This window comes from Oncorhynchus masou, chromosome 5 (genome assembly GCF_036934945.1).
Source record: "Oncorhynchus masou masou isolate Uvic2021 chromosome 5, UVic_Omas_1.1, whole genome shotgun sequence".
Taxonomy (NCBI): domain Eukaryota; kingdom Metazoa; phylum Chordata; class Actinopteri; order Salmoniformes; family Salmonidae; genus Oncorhynchus; species Oncorhynchus masou.
Window position 1 is genome coordinate 80,563,529 of NC_088216.1, and position 18,173 is coordinate 80,581,701.

The 18,173-nt window shown below is 40.5% G+C and overlaps 2 protein-coding genes and 1 long non-coding RNA gene across 4 annotated transcripts; 1 reads left to right on the forward strand and 2 right to left on the reverse strand.

Moving 5' to 3' along the window:
• Positions 1 to 6: 6 nt before the first annotated feature.
• LOC135540348 (uncharacterized) lies at positions 7 to 3,164 on the forward strand. Its single transcript, XR_010455737.1, has 2 exons — positions 7 to 1,900; positions 2,616 to 3,164. It is a non-coding gene; the product is annotated as an uncharacterized LOC135540348 (long non-coding RNA).
• On the reverse strand, positions 3,079 to 9,047 carry irak1bp1 (interleukin-1 receptor-associated kinase 1 binding protein 1). The gene is made up of 4 exons (XM_064966943.1): positions 8,611 to 9,047; positions 7,272 to 7,337; positions 3,577 to 3,707; positions 3,079 to 3,506 (listed from the first exon to the last, which is right to left on the reverse strand). The coding sequence occupies exons 1-4, from the start codon at positions 8,899 to 8,901 to the stop codon at positions 3,257 to 3,259; spliced, it is 738 nt and encodes a 245-aa protein (XP_064823015.1). The 5' UTR covers positions 8,902 to 9,047; the 3' UTR covers positions 3,079 to 3,256.
• Positions 9,048 to 11,825: 2,778 nt separating this feature from the next.
• Positions 11,826 to 17,935, reverse strand: hesx1 (HESX homeobox 1). 2 transcript variants are annotated; one of them, XM_064966944.1, is made up of 5 exons: positions 17,541 to 17,935; positions 17,260 to 17,441; positions 16,219 to 16,317; positions 15,823 to 15,884; positions 11,826 to 12,481 (listed from the first exon to the last, which is right to left on the reverse strand). In XM_064966944.1, the coding sequence occupies exons 1-4, from the start codon at positions 17,677 to 17,679 to the stop codon at positions 15,855 to 15,857; spliced, it is 450 nt and encodes a 149-aa protein (XP_064823016.1). In that variant the 5' UTR covers positions 17,680 to 17,935; the 3' UTR covers positions 11,826 to 12,481; positions 15,823 to 15,854. The 2 variants fall into 2 exon arrangements, with proteins under 2 accessions (XP_064823016.1, XP_064823017.1); XM_064966945.1 differs by lacking the exon at positions 15,823 to 15,884.
• Between the last annotated feature and the right edge of the window lie 238 nt (positions 17,936 to 18,173).

Below are 18,173 nucleotides of genomic sequence, written 5' to 3' on the forward strand. Positions count from 1 at the left end.
CATGGTGGTGGTGGCAGCATTATGCCGTGGGCATGTTTTCCAGCGGCAGGGAAGGGAAGACCAGTTAGGATCGAGGGAAAGATAAGCAGAGCAAAAGTACAGATCCTTGATGAAACCCTTAATTGATGGGGGAAAAAACAAATCAATTTTAGACTAAGGCTGTAATGTAACAAAATGTGGAAAAAGTACAGGGGTCTGAATACTTTCTAAATGCACTGCAGGTAGGGGTAAAATGACTAGGATCGATGGAAGAAGCTGTGTGTGTGTGTGTGTGTGTGTGTGTGCATAGTCAGTCCAGGAGAGTTAGTGAAAAAAAGGGGTCAATGAATGTAGTCCAGGTGTCTTGGGGGCAGAAGCTGTTCACCAATTAAACACTGGAGTGATTGATGTGCAGAAGATGAATGTGCAAGTAGAGATACTGAAGTGCAAAGGAGCAAGATAGATTAATAAGGGGATAGGCTACTTACAGATGGGCTATGTACAGGTGCAGTGAGCTGCTCTGACAGCTGGTGCTTTAAGTTAGTGAGTGAGATAAGAGTCTCCAGCTTCAGTGATTTTTGCAATTCGTTACAGTCATTGGCATCAGAGAACTGGAAGGAAAGGCAGCCAAAGGAGGAATTGGCTTTAGGGGTGACCAGTGAGATATACCTGCTGGAGCGCATGCTATGGTGACCAGTGAGCTGAGATAAGGCGGGGCTTAGCAGAGACTTGTAGATGACCTGGAGCCAGTGGGTTTGGCGACGTATGAAGCGAGGGCCAGCCAACGAGAGCGTATAGGTCGCAATGCTGGGTAGTATGTGGGGCTTTGGTGACAAAACGGATGGCACTCTGATAGACTGCATCCAATTTGTTGAGTAGAGTGTTAGAGGCTATTTTGTAAATGACATCGCCGAAGTCGAGGATCGGTAGGGTTGTCAGTTTTACGAGGGTATGTTTGGCAGCATGAGTGAAGGATGCTTTGTTGCGAAGTAGGAAGCCGATTTTTAATTTGGGGATTGGAGATGCTTTAATGTGAGTCTGGAAGGAGAGTTTACAGTCTCTAACCAGACACTTAGGTATTTGTAGTTGTCCACATATTCTAAGTCCGAACTGTCCACTTAGCTAACGTACTCACCAACACCAATCACAGATGTGAACCTGTCTGATGTAATCCATTCATGGTCATCTGGCAATATTGTTGAAATGCACTGTAAGTTTGTGCCAACTTTATGGAAGCCCATTTTACCACCTATTTGCCGGGTGACGTGTGTGTGTGTGTGTTGCACCCATATGCAGACTTCACAACATGGCAACTGGGGGCGGACTACAAACGTGTTGTCACTGGGCAATTGTATAATCCTCAAAAGTGGGCATGTAAGTCATGCATTACCAAATCCTCAAGTAAGTCATGGTGAATTTACTTACAAAACTCAAGTTTTGGACGAGACTGACTTTTATGACAAATTATCCAATTTACACTTTGTAGTGAATTTTGACACTAGAATACATTTTTGACTCCTATATCGATGCCACATTTGCTCTTTAAAGATGGAATCCGCAGTAGGGAAAAACGATGGCACTAGCCGCCCCACCGTCGTTTTTGTTTTGTTGACGAAACAGAGCTGGGGAACGTCAAGGTAATAACAATTGCAATCGGTCCTACATGCTGCTGTTCTATCGTGTGTGCAATGATGTCCGAGGGACTTCGTTGTTTTACTGTAATATCACTAACGGAAGTGGCTGTTAATCCATTTAAGAATTCTAGCTTGAATTTGACCTTCACCTCTCACTGTGTGTGTGTGTGTAGGTTAACGCAGAGAACACCCCCCACTATAAGGTGTTATTCAGTGGTCCTGGCCCCTCCTCTCTCCTAGTGGGATACCTGCCTCAGACCAGGCTGGAACGGGTCACTGGAACCAGGGTAGGAACACGAACATACACTCACTGTGCATTCAACCCCCTTGACTTTTTCCACATTTTGTTGCATTTCAAAGTGGAATTAAAATGGATTTAATTGTCATATTTTGTCAACGGCCTACACAAAATACTCTTGTCAAAGTAGAAATAATGCAAACTTTTTTTTTAATGAATGAAAAATGAAACACTCATATCTTGATTAGATAAGTATTCAACCCCCTGAGCCAATACACGTTAAACACCTTTGGCGGCAATTGCAGCTGTGAGTCTTTTTGGGTAATATCTTAATTTCTTTGCACAGCTGGATTAAACAATATTTGGCAATCATTCTTTTAAAAATTCTTCATGCTCTGTCAAATTGGTCTTGCCATAGATTTTCAAACCAATTTAAGTCATCTGTAACTAGGCCACTCAGGAACATTCAATGTCGTCTTGGTAAGCAAATCCAGTATAGATTTGGGCACGGTTATTGTCCTGCTGAAAGGTGAATTTCCAGTGTGTTGGAAAGCAGACTGAACATGGTTTTCCTCTAGGATTTTGCCTGTGCTACCAGGTTTTCCTCTAGATTAGTGACACAATCTCAAAAGAATCCATTTTAAATTCAGTCTAACACAAAATGTGGAAAAAGTCAAGGGGGTTTAATATTTTCTGAAGGCAAACTGACACACTCAAACATACGTATACACACCTAACCCTAGCTGAACCTGTGTGTGTTCCAGCCGGAGATCCCCACCCTAGAACAGTACTTCACACACTTTGATGGAGAGCGGTTCATCATGCAGCCCTGGCTCCAAGAGATCTTCCCTGAAGACTGACAGACAGGGACCACAAGAGTGTGTGTGTGTCAGTGGGACACCTAACTGGACGGTAGATGTAAAGAAAAGGACAGCTCCTCTCTCTGTTCCCCCCCACAACAAGATCAATTTAATTTCACAGTGATTTAGTGGAGGGGGGAAAAGGCTTTTACACCTTTAGTCACCTACTGCGGAAAAAATGCATTGAAATTATAGGAAGCCTTATTTTATTAGCTGCAAACGGTGATCAGCGTTTACCCACCTACACTGTTTTAACCACTACATCATTGAAGATGTCATACAGTATTTCATACCAGAACAAAATTAAAGACAGAAAATATAATACAGTTCATTATCATAAAGACCTCAAACTTGAATCAAGAACAGCCACATTTACATAATTTATTGACATTCATGTTCATGGACAGAAGCTTTGAGGAAAAGCTTAAATAAATATTATTCTAAACAAAACAATGACTGTCCATCTTTGTCTTCATATCTACAGTGTGATTGTGAGGGAGTGTGTGTTTGCACTGTGCTGACGGGGTAGATGGGTAATGTAGTCTTCAAATCTTCTTCCTGGTTCTGTCTTTGTGTCGGAGGTTAAAGGTGACAAACACACGAGAGGTCGCACTGATGCTAGGCCTGTGTACCCCCTCCCCCATCCTCCCCTCTCCTCCTTCTCTCCCTCCATCTCTCTCCGTGGCCTCTTCCTCTCTGACCAGTAAGGGGTGCCCCAGAGTCTGTCCCAGCATGCTGCTCATCTCAGACGCCTTCAGACGAGCATTCTCTACTGCTGCTACACACACGCTCCGCCTGGACACACACACATTATTATGATAGTATAGTGTGTGTGTGTGTACGTGTGTGTGTGTATGTGTGTTACCTCAATAGGCCGAGACACTCTTCACTGTGGTAGAAGTGAGGTGTGCTGACACACACACTCTTATCCAGCTTCTCCAACAGAACAATACACACTCTCTCCATCTGACCAAAGTCTGAGAACACCACCATCACCTGTAAAAACACACACCCACAGCGGTAAGATTGTTGGGCTAGTAACCGAAAGGTCGCTAGTTTGAATCCCCGAGCTGACATGGTACAAATCTGTCGTTCTGCCCCTGAACAGGCAGTTAACCCACTGTTCCTAGGCCGTCATTGAAAATAAGAATTTGTCCTTAACTGACTTGCCTAGTTAAATAAAGGTTAAATAGAAATACCAATGGTGTTGCTGTTTATATTCAGAACCACATTCCTGTCAAGATTAGAGAGGATCTCATGTTAAATACTGTTGAAGTAATATGTACAAATTAAATGTGTCTTCTGCATTTAACCCAACCCCTCTGAATCAGAGGTGCAGGGGGCTGTCTTAATCGACATAATCTTCAGCGCCCGGGGAACAGGGATAACTGCCTTGCTCAGGATGGCAGATTTATACCTTGTCAGCTTGGGGATTCAATCCAGCAACCTTTCGGTTACTGGCCCAACGCTCTAACCACTAGGCTACCTGCTGGTTACTGGCCCAACGCTCTAACTAACTGCTGGTTACACTAGGCTACCTGCTGCCCCATGGTTACTTGATAATGGTTTATTTTCTGGGTCATTTAAACATTGACTGGCTTTCATTAACTGAATAAAAAAGCTTCAAACTGTAACCAGTGCCTGCAACCTTCAGGTTATCAGTCACCCAACCTACTAGGGTAGTTACAAAACAGCACAGGAATTAAATAATCAAATGTATGTATTTATGACATCTTTACTAATGCTGCAGAAATTTCCTTGAAAGCAGTATCCAGATCCATAGGATGTAGTGATCACAATATAGTAGCCATATCTAGGAAAACCACAGTTACAAAGGCTTGGCCTAATATGGTGTATAGGAGGTCATACAATGTGTTTTGTTGTGATTCCTATGTTGTTGATGTAAATAATATGTTGGTCTGTGGTGTGTAGTGAGGAATAAACAGACGCTGCACTTGACACATTTATGAAATTGCTTATTCCAGTTACTAATAAGCATGCACCCATTAAGAAAACGACTGTTAAACTGTTAAATCTCCATGGATTGATGAGGAATTAAAGAATTGTATGGTTGAGAGAGATGAGGCAAAACTAATGGCAAATAAGTCTGGCTGCACAACAGATTGGCAAAGGTATTGCAAATTGAGAGTCATGTGACTAAACTGAATAAAAAGAAGAAACTACACTATGAAACAAAGATGAATGACAATTATGAAAGACAAGAATTGTAATTTTACATTCCGTTAGTGTGGAAGAGGTGAAAAAAATAGTCTATCAACAATGAAAAGCCACCGGGGTCTGACAACTTGGATGTAAAATTACTGAGGATAATAGCGGACGATATTGTCACTTCTATTTGCCACTTCTTCAATTTAAGCCTACGTGTGTGCCCTCAGGCTCGGAAGGAATAGTAAGAATAAGAATAGTAAAGCCCACTTTACTGACTCAAATAGCCGACCAATCAGCCTGTTAGTAAACTTTTGGAAAAAATTGTGTTTGACCAGATACAATGGTATTTTACAGTAAACAAATTGACAAACTTTCAGCATGCTTATAGGGAAGGACATTCAACAAGCACAGCACTTACACAAATGACTGATTGGCTGAGAGAATACGATAATAAAAATACTTCAGTGTGGCTTTTGACATTATCGATCATAGTCTGCTGCAGGAAAAAATGTTTGTGTTATGGCTTTACACCCCCTGCTATAATGTGGATAAAGAGTTAACTATCTAACCGAACACAGAGGGTGTTCTTTAATGGAAACCTCTCCAACATAATCTGGGTAGAATCAGGAATTCCCCAGGGCAGCTGTCTAGGCCCATAACTTTTTTCAATCTTTACTAATGACATGCTACTTAATTAAAGCCAGTGTGTCTATGTATGTGGATGACTCAACACTATACGTCAGCTACTATGCCAAGAGTGTGCAAAGTGGTCATCAAGGGTGGTTACTTTGAAGAATCTCAAATATAAAATATATTTTGTTTTGTTTAACACTTTTTTGGTTACTACATGATTCCATAAGTGTTATTTCATAGTTTTGATGTCTTCACTATTAATTATACAATGCAGAAAATAGTAAAAATAAAGAAAAACCCTTGAATGAGTAGGTGTGTCCAAACTTTTGACTGGTACTGTACTTAAATGTTTTTTGCATATCCCAACTCCTCCTGAGAATGGGGCCAGGGTCAGCCATTATCAGCGGTGACCTTGGCGCAGTTTGTGATAAGTGCCTTGCTCAAGGGCACAACGACATTTACCTTATTGGCTCAGATTTTTTTTGTGTGATTTGTTTTTAACTAGGCAAGAACCAATTCTTATTTACAACGATGGCCTAAGAACAGTGGGTTAACTGCCTCGTTCAGTGGCAGAACAACATATTTTTACCTTGTCAGCTCAGGGATTAGCAATCTAGCAACCTTTTGGTTACTGACCCAACGCTCTAACCACTAGGTTACCTGCCGCCCCTATCTTGTCTATAAATGTGTTGCTACCACTGTATCATCAAAGGTATTATCTCAGTGAGTTTCAGAGATAGTCAGAATATGAAAGTCATCTGTTACTAGCAAATTATTGATTTCATGCAGTGGTGTAAAGTATTTAAGTAGATTTTTTTTTTTACCTTTATTTAACTAGGCAAGTCAGTTAAGAACAAATTCTTATTTTCAATGACGGCCTAGGAACAGTGGGTTAACTGCCTGTTCAGGGGCAGAACGGGGGTTTTCAACCTTCCTTTACTTTGTATATTTTTGATTACTTTTACTTCATTACATTCCAAAAGAAAATGTACTTTTTACTCCATAAATTTTCCCTGACACCCAAAAGTACTCGTTGAATTTTGAATGCTTGGCAGGACAGGAAAATTGCCTAATTCACACATTTATCAAGAGAACGAGCACATCCCTGGTCATCCCTACTGCCTCTGATCTGGCAGACTCACTAAAAACATACGTTGTTTGTAAATTATGTCTGGAGCATGCCCCTGGCTATCTGTTAAAAAGAAGAAAATGATGCCATCTGGTTTGCTTTATATAAGGAATTAGAAATTATTTTACTCTTACTTTTGATAAAGTATATTTTAGTAATTACATGTACTTTTGATACTTAAGTATATTTAAAACCAAATACTTTTAGACTTAATTAATATTTTACAGGGTGACTCACTTTTACTTGAGTAATTTTCTATTAAGGTATCTTTACTTTTACTCAAGTATGACAATTGGTTACTTTTTCCACCACGAATTTCATGAACCTTGTTTCTTAGGCTACATATGTTAACGTGGGCTATTTTTTGAGCACTTTTCTTCCGGGATGCTTACTTGTTTTTATTGCTTTACTGGGAAGCTTAGCAGAAGTAGATATGCTCATGTTATTTATGTTAGTGCAGGGTGAGCTGCACATGATTGATACTATTTGCTGGACTTCTCACAGTAGGCATGGACTAGAATATAATTCCCAACACTTCATAGACCAGTCTCCATTCCTTTCCCATGTTAATGCATGTTCTACTTCAGTCTGTACATACAAGTTTAGGGATTTCAGCACAGGGAACCTACCAGAGCCTCCATGTGGTACAGGTCATCAGCTCTGTAGATGTGTCTCGTCACCGTCAACTCTTCCCCCTGCAGGGTGAGAGGAGAAGAAGAAGAGTGGAGAGGAGGGAGGAGAGACATCTTCAAACATCCTACTTAATAGTGATTAGACAGTTGTGTCAGTCAGTCAGTGTGCTGACTGTATGTTTGCCCTGTGACTGTCTGTCAATGTCACTGACATTGCATTACACCAGTTGCCCACCTCCTGTCCTCCAGTACCCCCAACAATCCTGCACACATTTTAGTTGTATCCGCAGACGATTCAACTCATTGAGGGCTTTTGATGATTAGTTGACAAGTTGAATCAGGTGTGCTTGTCTGGGGCTACAAAACAAATTGTGCTTTTGGGGGTACTGGAGGCCTGGAGTTGAAATACAGAATTACACAGCTGGGATATGAAATTACCTATCCAACCAATAGCAATAGATATCCCATTGAATTGTTTTAGGCCTATATGCCAATATATCCATATTAAAAGTTATTTGAACTAATATAATTAGGAATTATAATACTAGAATAGACATGATCCTTCATATGGTGGGATAAAGGTCAGACATTTTGGTCATTGTTTTGTATTTATTAGGATCCCCAATTAGCTGGTGCCGGGGTCCAAAACAACAAAAAAACATTGAGTTGGTCAACTCTGGTTTGCCAGTGCTGTGATAAGATATGTGTAAAATAATGAATTTGAAGAATGTATGTTTGTTAGCTTACGAGGCAGACAGTTTTAGAGGAATGATTCCATAGATTTATTTTTATAATTAACTGCCAATATGCCAATATTCCATTCAAACAATGCAGTCAATCCACACCCATACATACACTGGAGGAAATCAGTTGATTGTAGAACTTAGACAAGTTGTAAATGCAACAAGTACTTGTATCAAATACTTGTAACAAGCACCTGTATCAAGTACTCATAAGAAATACTTGTATCATACAATAGCACTGACAGCTTTCCAAGAACTAAAATGTATACATTTATGGTCTGTTTACATATTTTAGAGGATATACAGAACATTTGTAAAAACACTTATAAACTGTATTTAGAATTGTATGACTATTCTAGGTTGACAATTCTATTACACCAGTACTGATATATCACATGCCTTACTTTTATTTTTCTGCATAAATATAATCAGGAATACGTCTCTACTGCCATTCATTCCAATTACTGTTTTGGATTCGTCCCTGAACAATATGGCTGCCATTTTCAAAGCCTTTCTGGAACTTTAAAGGCTTTATGACATAGCCCATCTAATAATGTAATAGGATGTCTATGGTTGTATGAACTCTAAGTTACCTTGACATGGTGTTGTCTCAGGGTCTGTAGAATGTACTCTACTCTCCTCGAGATGCTGTTGGTGACGTCGTTCACCGACTCCTTGCTGCTTTTGAAACTAACGGAAACAGTAGCGCGGTCGGCTGGGCACGACAACTCTGCGCTCCCAGTCACCTGGACCTCTCGCGCGCTGTTCTGGGTTCGCTGAACGGTAACCGTGGGTCCCCCCATCCCTGGTTCGTTTTCGTCCCGGTAAATATCTCCCGCGGTGGGTAATAAAGCAGCGAAAACTCTAGACGGACTGATAGCCATGGCGGAACACAAATTAAACTCGCTGCTATGGTAACTAAAGCGGGTGTAGGGATGTGTAGTTCATATGTAGATCCTTCTGCGAAGAACTACATGTTCCAAGACAGATGGAACGGGAGGTTTACAAATTTAGCTGACATATTTTCTTTGTCAAAAATGTCAATTTTGTACACATTTTAATGTATACAAATTGTAAGATTTGCTGAGATTTTGTATAAAGCTTGTTACAAATGTTAGACTATTAGAGTGACTGATAAGACAATAGGCTTTACATTGTAGTATGATTTATTATGCTTTTGGGTTATTTAGCCCATATTTCAGATGTTAAGCACTATATTCCCAGTCCCCCAGAACGTTTCTAATAAAGACAGACAGGCTTTTACCTTTTTAAAATAGCCCGCCCAAAAATTTACCAGAGTATTGATGTGGTAGGCCAAACCAGTAACCCAAAGTAAGGTAGGGTACCTTTTCCATCGGCTTCGGAATGAATCAGTAAAGCTGAGGGGATTTCCATTCCTAGCTATTAATTAATAATAACATATGACAAGTCTATTTCTTACAATAGCAATTTAAAAGAAGAATATATATATTTTTATGGACCCATGTCACTTGAAATAAGCTTTAATAATAGATCTGTCGTAAGCTATGCTACAGCTTTTTTAAAGGCTTCAGATCCCCCCCCCCCCTTTTTTTGTTGAAATGTTATCAAACAATAAATAAAATAACCAATTGATAATGGAAATTAACTATAAAATCATTAGGATTATTTTTACCTACATAATGTTGTTTGTATATCAGTAGGAGGGTACTGGAGGTGCTGCTGCATATGTGATGCAGTCATATGATAATAGTATTTGGTCTAATGATTATGGCAGGGGTCAAAGACGGGCAGTTGAGAGAGAGAGAGAGCACCGCCCATGTTGAGGCAGTTTAAGGACAAATAGGTCATCGGGTAAGAATTTTGTGTTATAAGGCACTATCAGTTCAACTCCTCATCTTTGCTGACTGTAGCCCAAGTGCTATAACACAGAGGTTAAAGTTCTTGTCATATTTTCCATCATATTTTGAATGTAACTGAATTATTTTATGAATTAATACTGCAATTAAATTGTGTAACCAAGTAAGAAGTGTCAGGACTCCTTGACTCCTTTTTTAAAAGTTAATTGGGTATAATTGTTTTATTTATTCAAGACCATGTACTAGCCAAGCCTGGTGATAGAATAATGGGTTTTGACATTTCAATGTAGTTAAAGAAGGGGTGTAGCTGTGACTTTCTAAACTGTTAAGAGTAAGAACACAGTTTAAATTAATATACAATATATTGGCATGCCTGGCAGACATCTCAGCTCGGATGTTGGCCCACCACCTCAAGCTCAACAAAACAGAGCTGCTCTTCATCCCGGGGAAGGCCTGCCCTCTCCAAGACCTCTCCATTACGGTTGACAACTCCACGGTGTCCCCCTCCCAGAGTACCAAGACTCTTAGTGTGACCCTGGACAACACCCTGTCATTCTCTTCAAATATCAAAGCAGTGACTCGCCCCTGCAATTCCATGCTCTAGAAATCCTTACAGTATGACCTTACCTCACACAGGAAGCAACACAGTTCCTAATCCAGGCACTTGTCAACACCCATCTAGACAACTGCAACTCAATGTTGGCTAGGCTCCCTGCTTGTGCCATCAAACCACAGCAAGTTATCCAGAATGCCGCAGCCAACCTGGTGTTCAACATTTATAAGTTCTCCCATGTCACCCCCGAGCACTCTGTTCCGCCACCTCTGGTCTCTTGGCCCTCCCGAGTCCCACCCCTATGGGAGGGCAGCTCCCATAGGGGCAGCTCGGTAAAGTCTGGACAGCCATGTCCCTGCCCATGTTCCAAGTACATCTGAAACCCCTACTTCTTTGAAGAGTATCTTAAGTAACTCTCACAGCACTTGTCTTTTCCCACTAGCACTGACTTTGCTGATAAATACTTTGTTGAAGGAAAATGTACTTGATATGATTGTGATGTGTTATTGTCTAACCTAGCAATCTTAAAATGATTGCACTAATTGTTAGTTGCTCTGGATTAGAGCGTCTGCTAAATGACTCAAATTAAAAATATATATAAATAAAAAGAGGTCCGGATCAGGATGAAAACAGGACCCACACTCAGGGAAAGTTCCGGAGGAAACTATTAACAATTCACCTTATTTGAACTATGTAATGCTAATCCTTAAAATAATCAAAAAACATTTTTCTCATGTACTAAAAGTGACACCAAGGATAATTTAGCTATTTGATAGAGAATTTTCAGATCCCTTGATTTATAAAAAAAAAATATATAAAAATAATTATTTAATTAACATTTTTTAGGCCTTACTGCTATTAGCCCGTACAAACGCATTGAATAACATATTTACTACATGGAACAACAGATAGTCCCAAAAACAAATCTGAAGGATGTTTGTTCTGAAGTGTCTATCCGATATCTGAGAAGTTTTAGAAAGATCAGGAAACATTTCTTATTTTTGTACATGTAATTAACCCCTTATTTTTGGCACTAAACAGTCTCCATGTTTCCATTCATGGGGTTCTGGGGGACCTATAGACGAGTCTTGTGAGGCATGTGGTTGTCTTAGAGCAAAGGAAACTGACATGTACGTGTTCGTGAGAGTTTCACCTTCCCACAGAGTCCAAACTGTTCGGACACTACAGACAGAAGTTGGCAGATCAGCTGTATCAACTTCAGACAATTCCTGATTCCCAAGATGCTTGTGGGGGTTGTGTCCATAGAGGGGTCATAATAGTTTGTAGGCCAAACCGTTTGGACGCTACGGACAATTTTGTGAGAAGACCAATTTTTGGGGATATCTTATGGTCTGACAGACACCATGAGTTTGTTTCCCCACCAGCATTGTACCAGTCAAATGTTTGGACACACCTACTCATTCAAGGGTTTTTCTTTATTTGGACTATTTTCTACACTGTAGAATAATAGTGAAGAGATCAAAACTATTAAATTACACATATGGAATAATGTAGTAACCAAAAAGTGTTAAACAAATCAAAATATATTTTATAATTTAGATTCTTCAAAGTAGCCAACGTTTGCCTTGCAAGAGCATGAGGTGTCTGTGTGTGTCCCTTTCCTCTTCTTCTTCTCCTCCTATTCCTCCCCTTCTCCTCCCTGTTATTTATAGCACACTCAATCCTAGGAAACCGTGTGTGTGTGTATATATATATATATAGCAGGTCTGTGTGTGATTAGATAGACTATATATACCCAAGTATGTGGACACCCCCTCAAACTAGTGGATTCGGCTATTTCTGTCCTCGGTTGCAACACTTACTACAATGTTCCAAACTGCCTCTGTAAGCCATGTCAGCACAATAACTGTTCGCCTGGAGCTTCATAAAATGGGTTTCCATGGCCAAGCTGCCACACACAAGGCTAGATCACCATCCGCAATTTCAAGCGTCGGCTGGAGTGGTGTAAAGCTTGCCAGCATTGGAGCAGTGGAAACGCGTTCTCTGGAGTGATGAATCATGCTTCACCATCTGGAGGATGAGGAGAGGTTATCAGCCTGGGGCAGGAGGAGACTGTGGGCAGAAAGACAGGTGTGGTTACTTAGACCTCAGTGGCTGGGTGGGTGGGTGTGGAATAATTAGGTTTTGTGTGTAGTAATGGAGGTATTGCCTTCTGTCTCTCTAGCCTGACTCTGTAAACAGAAATAAATAAAGAGCCAACCCAGGCAACTTCCCTCTCCCTCCCTCACCTCATCCCCCTCTTCTCCTCTCTACCTCCCCCTCTCCTCTCCCTCTCCTCCTTCCAGACTGGGTGTGTAATATAGGCAACCCATTGCGTATGACTACCTCAAAACTAAAACAACTGTTACATCTAATCCTAATCAGATACTGCTGACATGGCACTGACACACAACACACAAACACACCTCTGAACCTGCAGGACTAGCAGGTGCGTGTGTGTCAGAGCTATGATTGGCTGAGAGCGGTCTGTCAAAGAGGTCAGCAGGTCAATGTTTATGAAGCCACGCTTCATTACCTTAGATGAGATTGAACACAAACCTCTCTATTCTTCCTCCCTATATACGTCCCTCTCCTCTCCACCCCGCTCTAGCCCTCTCCATCTCTCCCTGTGTTTTAAGGCCTGGTTGGGTTTCAGGGTTCTATTAACAGTTCAAAGGCAGTGTTTAACTACAGAAATTGGAACTAGCCTGCACCAACACAGCTCTAATGAGTACACACACGTTCCCCTCATGGCTCTGTCGCTCATGGCCCCCCACCACCATTTTCTCAGTTTTGAATTGTTGTTGGAAGAGATCAGATCAGGCAGTGTATCATGTTATATTTGTCCACCAGTTTTATTTAATGGAGGTTTTGGGTACATGGTTTCTGCAAGCAACCAGTGTCAGGCAATAATAGCATATTCATGGTGACTTGTGTGGACCCCAACCTACTCTGGATGGATGGATGGGTGTATGTGTTACGTACGCCTCTTGGAGGAGAGAACACAACACCCTGCTACATCACATTAGATGGCTGTAACTATAAGAGGCCTCTGCACTTCACATGAGATGGCTGTAACTATAAGAGGCCTCTCTGCACTTCACATTAGATGGCTGTAACTATAAGAGGCCTCTCTGCACTTCACATTAGATGGCTGTAACTATAAGAGGCCTCTCTGCACTTCACATTAGATGGCTGTAACTATAAGAGGCCTCTCTGCACTTCACATGAGATGGCTGTAACTATAAGAGGCCTCTCTGCACTTCGCATTAGATGGCTGTAACTATAAGAGGCCTCTCTGCACTTCACATTAGATGGCTGTAACTATAAGAGGCCTCACTGCACTTCACCTGAGATGGCTGTAACTATAAGAGGCCTCTCTGCACTTCACATTAGATGGCTGTAACTATAAGAGGCCTCTCTGCACTTCACATTAGATGGCTGTAACTATAAGAGGCCTCACTGCACTTCACCTGAGATGGCTGTAACTATAAGAAGCATCTCTGCACTGCGATTTTATGAACTGCTCAGAAGTCTTATGGCTTGGAGGTAGAAGCTGTTGAGGAGCCTTTTGGTCCTAGACTTGGCCCTCCAGTACCGCTTACCGTGCGGTAGCAGAGAAAACAGTCTATAACTTGGGTGACTGGAGTCTCTGACAATCTTATGGGCTTTCCTCTGACACCCCCTGTTATATAGAGGACTAAGTACACACCCCTGAGGGGCCCCAGTGTTAAGGATCAGCGTGGCAGACGTGTTGTTGCCTACTCTTACCACCTGGGGGCGGCCTGTCAGGAAGTCCAGGATCCAGTTGCAGAGGGAGGTGAGTTGTTTTTTGGGTATCTGTACTTTACTAATTATATTTTGACTACTTTTACTTCACTACATTCCTAAAGAAAATAATATACTTTTTACTCCATACATTTCCCTTAACACCCAAAAGTACTTGTTACATTTTGAATGCTTAGCAGGACAGGGAAAATGTCTAATTCACACACTTAAAGAGAAAATCTCTGGTCATCCCGACTGCATCTGATCTGGTGGACTCACTAAACACAAATACTTTGTTTGTAAATTATGTCGGAGTGTTGGAGTATGCCCCTGGTTATCCGTAAATTAAAAAAAACAAGAAAATAATGCTGTCTGGTTTGCTTAATATAAGGAATATGAAATGATTTATACTTTTACTTTTGATACTTAAGTATATTTGAGCAATTACATGTACTTTGATACTTAAGTATATTTAAAACCATTTTTTTAAAACAACTTTTACTTAAGTAGGATTTTACTGGGTGACTTTCACTTTACTTGAGTCATTTTCTAAGATAGCTTTACTTTTACTCAAGTATGACAATTTGGTACTTCTTCCACTTTTTCATGGCACTGTATATATGGGCCTACTTCTTTAGTTAATTTTGAGAGATGCTGGTATCCATCTCTGCAATTATCTGAAATTTGGTCAAACATCATATAGGCCAGTGATGAAGCAAATCAAATCAAATCAAACAGCATGCACCAGAGATTTAAATATACGTTTCTTTCTTTTAGAACTCTTTCCCTACACCTTTATACCGTCTCCTTCCTGATGCCTGCAGGGCAGGCTGCCTCCCTGCTGCTCCTTTGTCTCTACTTCCCTCAACTTAATTGCCTTGCTGAGGCTCAACTAATTCAGTCTGAAGGAGACAAATTACTTCCTGCAGGGGCGTTTCTCAAACAATAAAATTGTCGCTAGACAGAGATTATCTCTGTTTGCGTCCCAAATGACTGCCTATTCCATAGTGTGCTGCTTTTGACCAGAGCCCTATGGGCCATGCCCTGAACAAAAGTAGTGCACTATATAGGGAAGGGGTATTCAACTCTGACCCTACGAGGTCTGGAGCCTGCTGGTTTTCTGTTCTACCTGATACTTAATTGCACCCACCTGGTGCTAAATCAGTCCATGATTAGAAGGGGGAAAAAATGGAAAAGCAGTGGAACTGGCTTCGAGGTCCAGAGTTGCGTTTGAGGGATATAGGGAACAGGGTGCCATTTGGGATGAACACTTAGTGTGTTCATATGCAACACAACACCCACTGCAAACTAAATTAATGACCTGACATTTCTTACCATGATAATTATATTTTCTGGGGAAAAAGAACGTCACCAATATTGCTGCCGGATGGTGAAAAGAACATGAACGTAAATTATGAACCACTTGCAAAGGTAGGCCTTTTTGTTTGTCAATGATCTGATCTGTTTATTAAAATGTGTAGATACCCTAGACAAATGGACATTTACACAATATAATATATTAGACATATACCAGAGAGAGAGCGTGAGAGAGATCCCTATAATAAAAGTACTGTAAATCTTTTTGTGTCCTTGTTTTAGCATTAATCCTCTTATTTGTCCTTAAGATCTGCAAAGGCTTTTTTCACCATGAGGAACTGTGACTCTCTGTGAGAACGTTTCAGCTTGGCCCTGCGGTTCTGGACCAAATCTGTGGAGAACAGTGCATATAGAGCTCTTTAGAACAACCTTTGTGGTGTAAATAGTTTACCGTAAATGTATCAACTAAAACAATGTTTTTGTATAAGACTATCCAGTAATTACTCTGCTAACAACATTTTATTAGCATGTTGTTACTTTATAATTCCGTAATTGCTTAATTGCATAGTTGAGTTCAGATGAATAAATAACAGTCCCTATTTCACTTCTGTATTCTATTACAACGCAATAAGTAATGTGCTACTTAATAACTATTCAACATCAATTACAGTGCAACTACACATGTATAAGAACACCCTTAAGTGTTACTAGTTTATAATGCCTACCTGTATTCTGTCCTCTAGTTGCAGTCTCTGTGCCAATTCTTCTCTGATGCCAATACCCGGGTAGGAGTTGATGAGGAACACACTCTCCAGTCCCTCAATCTGCATGGAGCCCAAGAAGATATATCAATCATACAATCAAATTGTATTTTTGTTATTTTCACAAAAACATCTGTCATGAAGTGAATAACAGTAACTATCACAGCACCCAAAAAAATGTGAAAACATAGGCCTACAGGATATGTCAATGAGATGTAAATCAGAAATGCTTTTTAAAAGTTGACTTATAATATCTCTATCAATCAATATTTTGTTAGTGGAATGTTATGTCACTCACTACACATGGGACCTATATGCCATTGGGCACAGTTGTGTGTAAAATTTAGAGAAACACTCTTTTCACACCACTTCCACACAGAAGTGAGATTTTTATAGAAGGTATTAGCTGAATTTACGCAGCAGGTTATGAGAATTAACGTCGGATGTTAGGAGACTGGTGTTAACGTTAGGGAAACGAGTCGGGGTTAAAGCGTCTGTTGCCATTTGAAAATGTTCAGAATAGATCGTGCATATATTAGGAATGGATTTTGGTCTTCGTAGAGGGTTTTTTTCTCGAGGCAAGCCGAAGTTTGGAACCGAAGTCTATGCTCTTTCGTCGGTCATTGGTCAACAGTAGGGATTATTCAATTAAGTGTTTGTTGTCATTCAATGATAGACGACTTGTTTTCATGCACATTTTTTTCACTTGAGAAATACTGCACCAAACATCGTAGTTTGATGTAAATTGTGCGACTAAGATCTCTTAGGCAAAAATGTATGACAGTTCTCGAATGATCTTATTAACTAGATTCATTTTTAGTATTTTGAGGAAGTGTATACTGGCTACAGCGTCTCAAGATGGACAAACAGCACTATTGCCGCTTTTTATCGTTTTTCAGTGTTATTTTAAGGGAGTATGCTAGGAGCCAGCCAAACCGAAGCCTTTCGCGAAAATCGCTTTGTATCAAAGTGTCATGAAAAATGTGCCTAAAAGTGTATTTTTACCTGCGCACTACTGAATGCCGTCCGCGGCCTGCGCCCGATGTACCAATTCAATGTTCTCCTGTGGGACTCTGTAAAGTGTTTACAGTTGAGTTTATGTTCCTCTTCTTTTCTCTTAATCTCCGACGAAGACTTCGATGATCCTTTTACTGTAATGTGACTTCTCTGTTGGGTTGTTTCCAACTCTGAAATCCAGACAGAACCCAATATAACTCAACAGACAATGACAGCAGGTTTTGTCTACAAAGAAATCATGGCGACAATGTAAATAAATAATATTTGACCTGTCCATGGTCGATACAGCTTCAGGGACACATTGCGTAGTTCTTGCCTGTCCAAGTCCAACCCAAGGATTCTGTCTATGGTGAAAACTGGCCGTGCGTCAACCTGCCGGATCTGGCAACTAACTGTAGATATAGCCATAGTGTCAACCAACTATCTTCTGGAAGCTGTCCGCTCATGTTACGATTTCTAACGATTCTGGGATTTATATACGTCACTAAATAAAACCGGAGGTTCTTAAAATTTAGCATATGAATTGGAGACCCCTATTCGGATTTTGGGGGTTGCAAACAGACCAAGGCATAAAGGTATTATCTCTTTGGGCAAATTATTCCGTTTCTAATTGTATCACTTTAACGAAACACCAGTGCCATTCTTTTCATTAAAACTAGCAAGGTTGAAAATCAAACCCATTCCCACTTTTAGCCTATATTGTCATTATGCGGGGCCAGTCAAGTAACCATTTTGTATTTTTTGCCATGGAAATATAAACGAATAACAATCCTCCAATACTATCAGGTTTAATCCTGATGAATGTTCCCTCTTCCTGCCGTTGTGATGCATATAGGACAGTGACTTATGTTGGGGCCAAACAAAAGCCGTCGTCACAGCACCAGGTTGACATGTTGCTGGAA

Bases quoted from the DNA above. Each gene is read 5' to 3' on its own strand.
- hesx1 (XM_064966944.1), bottom strand. From the start codon at position 17,679: ATGGCTATATCTACAGTTAGTTGCCAGATCCGGCAGGTTGACGCACGG. The intron at 16,318-17,259 runs GTAAAAATACAC...GGCTCCATGCAG, and splicing joins CGGCATTCAGTAGTGCGCAG to ATTGAGGGACTGGAGAGTGT. The intron at 15,885-16,218 runs GTAGGCATTATA...TGTTCTCCACAG, and splicing joins AACTAGAGGACAGAATACAG to ATTTGGTCCAGAACCGCAGG.
- irak1bp1 (XM_064966943.1), bottom strand. From the start codon at position 8,901: ATGGCTATCAGTCCGTCTAGAGTTTTCGCTGCTTTATTACCCACCGCG. The intron at 3,708-7,271 runs GTAGGTTCCCTG...GTGTTTTTACAG, and splicing joins TGTACCACATGGAGGCTCTG to GTGATGGTGGTGTTCTCAGA. The intron at 3,507-3,576 runs GTAACACACATA...GTGTGTGTCCAG, and splicing joins GAGTGTCTCGGCCTATTGAG to GCGGAGCGTGTGTGTAGCAG.